The 6,256-nt window shown below is 43.4% G+C and overlaps 1 protein-coding gene across 1 annotated transcript; it reads left to right on the forward strand.

Moving 5' to 3' along the window:
- The first annotated feature begins 241 nt into the window (after positions 1–241).
- On the forward strand, positions 242–5,691 carry LOC110524186 (sphingosine 1-phosphate receptor 4). Its single transcript, XM_021603594.3, has 2 exons — positions 242–2,073; positions 2,889–5,691. The coding sequence occupies exon 2, from the start codon at positions 3,037–3,039 to the stop codon at positions 4,234–4,236; it is 1,200 nt and encodes a 399-aa protein (XP_021459269.2). The 5' UTR covers positions 242–2,073; positions 2,889–3,036; the 3' UTR covers positions 4,237–5,691.
- Positions 5,692–6,256: the final 565 nt, after the last annotated feature.

Genomic DNA, 6,256 nt, shown 5'->3' on the forward strand with positions numbered 1-6,256 from the left:
TGCTGGTCATTTATGAACATTTGAACATCTTGGCCATGTTCTGTTATAATCTCCACCCGGCACAGCCAGAAGAGGACTGGCCACCCCACATAGCCTGGTTCCTCTCTAGGTTTCTTCATAGGTTTTGGCCTTTCTAGGGAGTTTTTCCTAGCCACCGTGCTTCTACACCTGCATTGCTTGATGTTTGGGGTTTTAGGCTGGGTTTCTGTACAGCACTTTGAGATATTAGCTGATGTACGAAGGGCTATATAAATAAATTTGATTTGATTTGACTTTGTTGTCCTTTAGCCATTATGTCACAACATATGCTTGGGGTCATTGTCCATTTGGAAGACCCATTTGCGACAAAGCTTTAACTTCCTGACGGATGTCTTGAGAATTTGCTTCAATATATCCACATAATTTTCCTACCTCTTGATGCCATCTATTTTGGGAAGTGCACCAGTCCCTCCTGCAGCAAAGCACCCCCACAACATGATGCTGCCACCCCCGTGCTTCACGGTTGGGATGGTGTTCTTAGGCTTGCAAGCCTCCCAATTTTTCCTCCAAACATAACGATGGTTATTATGGCCAAACAGTTCTATTTTTGTTTCATCAGACCAGAGGACATTTCTCAAAAAAGTACAATCTTTGTCCCCATGGGCAGTTGAGAACCGTAGTCTGGCTTTTTTTATGGCGGTTTTGGAGCAGTGGCTTCTTCCTTGCTGAGCGCCCTTTCAGGTTATGTCGATATAGGACTCGTTTTACTGTGGATATAGATACATTTGTGCCTGATTCCTCCAACATCTTCACAAGGTCCTTTGCTGTTGTTCTGGGATATATTTGCACTTTTCGCACCGAAGTACATTCATCTCTAGGAGACAGAAATTGTCTCATTCCTGAGCGGTATGACAGCTGCGTGGTCCAGTGGTATTTATACTTGCGTACTATTGTTTGTACAGATGAACGTGGTACCTTCAGGCGTTTAGAAATTGCTCCCAAGGATGAAACAGACTTGTGGAGGTCTACAATTTTTTTCCTGAGATCTTGGCTGATTTCTTTTGATTTTCCCATGATGTCAAGCAAAGAGGCACTGAGTTTGAAGGTAGGCCTTGAAATACAATACATCCACAGGTACACCTCCAATTGACTCAAATTATGTCAATTAGCCTATCAGAAGCTTCTAAAGCCATGACATTTTCTGGAATTATCCAAGCTGGTTAAAGGCACAGTCAACTTAGGTTATGTAAAATTCTGACCCACTGGAATTGTGATACAGTGAGTTGTAAGTCAAATAATCTGGCTGTAAACAATTGTTTGGAAAAATGACTTGTGTCATGCACAAAGTAGATGTCCTAACCGAATTGCCAAAACTATAGTTTGTTAACAAGAAATTTGTGGAGTGGTTGAAAAACGAGTTTTATTGACTCCAACCTAAGTGTATGTACCCTTCTGACTTCAACTGTAAACACTGGCCTGATGCCCTCCTAGTAGAAACAGTCTCTTGTGACACATCCTAGAAAACATCATGGTCCAACCACTTCGACATACATGTACCATGAAAACATTATGAAAGTCTCTTCCCGTAATCATCATGGGGCAACTTGAGCAATAGGATTCAAGTATTGCAGCGGTCAAAAGCAGGGCGCAAGTAGTGGATGGGAAAAGTGTTTACATCAGTGAGATTAAGTCTGACCTTTGACATGTGGAAAATTACAGGGGGGGAATATATATAATGTATATATTTAAAAAACAACATTGTGGTGACCTTATGCAAGTGTGGATTAGCCTATATCTATTTAGCAATTAACGCGTTGATTGGGTGGCATCCATCTATGAATAATCACGTTCTGAAGCATTTCACAATTGGTGTGTTTTCTTTTGGCCAGTGACGAAACACCCCCTCAGTGTCAATAATCTCTTGCTTCTCGTGTCTGTGTTGGTCGCTTTGGGTGTGGTGTCATGTGAGTAACCTTCTGAGTGTAGGGCTTCCTTCCTCATCGCTTCTATAGAGTGGAACACATCTGCACTACCAGCCCACATAGGGGGTGGCTGTCCACACACCGCATCACTACCAACAGCATCGCTGCACCAGTAAGTGACATTTGTTCTTCAAGTGTTTATTGTGTTAAAATCAAAAGGATACATTATTTGTCTTTATGTGTTAGCCTATTCATATGAAATGATACAATCAGATAATGATTGGGATGGAGAGCCAGGTGTATTGTCACATTTAATTTAACTGTAGCCGTAAATATGCAAGGTATTTGCTGTCATGTACAAGCTTTTGCTCCCATGCAACAAATTACAACACTAATTATGCATAAAAGAACATCTAGAAATGTAAAGGTTATAAAGGTGTGTTATAAATGTAATATTATATAAATATTATATATATGTAATATGGTACTTTTTATTTCACTCCACAGTGGAAAACAGTTAATACTTAGCAATTTTGGGAGAGTAGGATGTTGTTTTTCAGTCATTACTACTAACAGGGATTTGGAAATAGTTGTTTTCAAACTTTGAAAGATGTTGGCTTCACATGCAGATTTAAACCCCCTTCCTGGCCGCAGCTGGCTGCTCCTCTCAACTAACCACATGGTGGTTTAAACAGCACCACAGAGGTTTAAATGGCCCTAATGCCTGCTAGTGGAGGCAAGCAGTTTTATGATGAGAATCCATGCCAGTCAACTGACAAAATGTCATCTCACTGTCTAAACATTTGTTGTATTTGTGGGATTTTGGGGGATTTCTTTCAGCTTTTCACAATACATTTATAAACAATGCAATTTGACCAAAAAACACATTATTTTCATTACCTGCAGTTTATGCCCTACAAACAGCTTAGAACATATTATCGCATATCAGACATCTTTTCATATCAAACATCTTCCTGTGTTTGCTAGGTGGGTTGTGAGACAGCAGAGCTCCAGTGGAGAGACTGTTTTAGCCTGAGTCTGAGCCCACATCAGGAGTTCTACACTCACCCAAGTCCTGCCTTGTCCAACCCGACCCAGCCATTTTCTGACTTGCCAAGCCCTTCACTACCCAGCCATGGATGCCCTGTCCTCCCTGAGCTCCTCAACCTCCTGCTCTCATCTGTACCTCTGGGCCAGCAACACCACCAACAGCAGCGCTATTAACATTGATGTGATCCTGGAGCACTACAACCACACAGGGCGCCTGCAGCATCGCGTGCCCCGCCAGGGTGGCCTGAGCTCAGCAGCGGTCCTCTCCCTCTTCATCAGCGTCCTCATCATCCTGGAGAACCTGCTGGTCCTAGTGGCCGTGCTCTCCCGGATCCTCCACAGCCGCCGCTGGGTCTACGTGTGCATCGCCAATATCACCCTGAGCGACCTGCTGGCCGGGGCGGCCTACGTGGTCAACATCTGGATGTCGGGCAGCCAGACGTTCAGACTGAGCCCGGCTCTGTGGCTGTTCAGGGAGGGGGTACTGTTCGTGGCCCTCGCCGCCTCCATCTTCAGCCTGCTGCTGATAGCTGTGGAGCGCTACACCACCATGATGAAGCCGCTGCACCAGAAGTCGGCCAGGAAGACGTATCGTATCTACGGCCTGGTGGCGCTGTGCTGGATCGTGGCCTTCGCCATCGGCTTCCTCCCCCTGCTGGGCTGGAACTGCGTGTGCAGCCTGGAGAGCTGCTCTACCCTGCTGCCACTCTACTCCAAGAGCTACATCCTCTTCTCCCTGCTCATCTTCTCCCTCATACTGCTGGCTATCGGCGTGCTCTATGGCGCCATCTATAGCCACGTGCGCAGCAGCTCCAAGTTGGGCTCCCAGCGCAGCCGCAAGCGCTCCCTGGGGCTGCTGAAGACAGTCATCTCCATCGTGGGTGTGTTCATCATATGCTGGGGGCCTCTGTTCATCCTGCTGCTGGTGGACTTCTTCTGTGTGTCGCGGCAGTGCGCACCGCTCTTCAGCGCCGACTGGGTCATCGCCCTGGCCGTGATAAACTCGGCCCTGAACCCGGTCATCTACACCCTGGGCAGCACAGAGCTGAGGAAGGCCATTGCCGGCTTGTTGTGCTGCTGCTGCCTCAGGGCAGGCCTCTGTCACCCTGACACCTTTGTGTCCAAGGAGACCAGCAGCACCGGGAGCATCAGGCACAGCAGCCTGAGGAACAGTTTCAATAAGATCAGGAGTCTCACTGTCAGTCCCCCGCCTGCACCCAATGCCCCCAAGAAGAGCCGCCGCCTGAGCTCCACCACCACCTGCCTGTCTGTGTCAAGCGGTTAGACCACAACGGGCTGCCTGGGGCAGGCGTAGTTGTGTGTGTCTTTGAGAGACATAGAGAGAGAGAGAGAGAGAGAGTCAGTGGAGGCTCCTCAGAGGAGGAAGGGGGGGGGGACCTTCCTACTCAGGGAGTTTCATAAAAGTAAAAATATTAAAAATACAAATATCAATTATTAATTTGTAGTAAACTGCAATTAAAGCCAGACTAAGTCAAAAAAATATGACTAAATCTAATCAAACTTTAAATGCAATTTAAATCAAGTTTGATTTGATTTAGTCCTATTTTTTTAAATGCTATTTAAGTAAAGTTTAATTTGATTTAGTCTTACTCTTTAACTTAGATTTTTGGTTGAGAAGGAGACATGAATCCAACATATTAATGACTAATGACAGTTTGTGCCCAGTGGGTCAAGGTAGGTATAGGGCAAATTCTAGTATCATGTAGTAGCCTAAACCTATCGATGTTACATTGAGCTGGATGAATGGAATAGTCATCCAATATGCTGAAATAGAAATAAGGCCAAGCTCATAAGAAAAATATTGTCCTCCCAAATCTGAAAGGGCACTAACTGCCGCTGGTGTGTGTGCATGTGTGTGTGTGTGTGTGTGTGTGTGTGTGTGTTACCACAGAGAATGCAGTTCCTCCATTATCTAGCTCCACCCAAATGTGGCCTTGATACAACCAGGTCTAACGGTTTTCTCTGTTGTTGGTTTTGTTCATTGTCTTCATTGTCATCAGCCCAGGACCTGGTACACTGACGAAAGAGCATCTTTGTGGTTCTCTGTTTCTGTAGAGCAACACCAATCTGTTTCATTTTATGCATTCCAAAAAAGTTTTTTTTTTTTATTAAAAAAGGAGTTCAAACTCGTTCAAGATTTATCATAAAAGATGCACCATGGAAGCTGCTTTTGTTTCACTGTTTCAGCCTTGAAACAGATACTCTTTTACTGTGAAGATGGTTTTCATTGAAATGGGTGCTTTTTTATTGCACCACTTAAATATAACTGAATTAAAAACAACAACAAAAAATATGTAGATATATTTAGAAAATGCAATATTATTTATACATACACTGAGTGGACAAGACATTAAGGACACCTGCTCTTTCCATGACAAAAACTGACCAGGTGAATCCAAGTGAAAGCTATGATCCCTTATTGATGTCACTTGTTAAATCCACTTCAATCGGTGTAGATGAAGGGGAGGAGACGGGTTAAAGAAGGATTTTTAAGCAACTCAATATTTGGAAGATGTCCCTAATGTTTTGTACACTCAGCGTACATTGTACAGAATGGTAGTTGAATACATTTTTTTCAATTGGTTAAACATTTATATAATGTTGTTTTTAAGAGTATACATTTGTTGAACGCTTTACTATTGCTGTTATTCTGAAAGAGGATTATATTTCTGTTATTTTGTACATTGACAATGTGTAAATAAATATTTTAACAAAATATGTGTCTTGTGGAAAGAGAGTTTTTTTTAAACTGTTTTTCAACAGAACATTGTACGAGTGGCAGCAACATGCTGAATTACAACCTACATTTGAATATTAAAACTCAATAAACAGCAGATGTAGACAATTAACTCTTAAGCAGGTAAACCTTGGCTGGGATGGCACAGCAACGGAAACGCTCAGTCCAGTTGTATTACTGGATCACTACTGGGTAAATGGAAATGAACCATTGACTCCCATAAGCAATTAGCAACATCTACCTCAAGGTGGAGACATGTTACCATGAGCTTGCGTGAAGATGTTGCTTCACCTCCAACGGCAAGTTTCATCAGTGCTGCTTGCATAGTCACAGAAACATAGAATTCAGTAAACAGTGATCTCTGAGCTACTTAACATCTGATGAGGTTAACTCATGAGTCATGCATAGAAATGGATATCAACACGTCGCCAACATTTCCAGACATTAGGATTAGAAAATGTACAGATTCCTTCCATGTGAGATATGAAGTGACAAGAGTAACTATGTTTGCAGAGAATGTATTCCTTTTAAGATCATTTTCTGGCTC

Source organism: Oncorhynchus mykiss, chromosome 5 (assembly GCF_057628025.1).
Source record: "Oncorhynchus mykiss isolate SJ-2025 chromosome 5, ASM5762802v1, whole genome shotgun sequence".
NCBI classification, from domain to species: domain Eukaryota; kingdom Metazoa; phylum Chordata; class Actinopteri; order Salmoniformes; family Salmonidae; genus Oncorhynchus; species Oncorhynchus mykiss.

What these genes read in the sequence shown, in the direction of transcription:
- LOC110524186 (XM_021603594.3), top strand. Translation starts at nt 3,037, where the DNA reads ATGGATGCCCTGTCCTCCCTGAGCTCCTCAACCTCCTGCTCTCATCTG.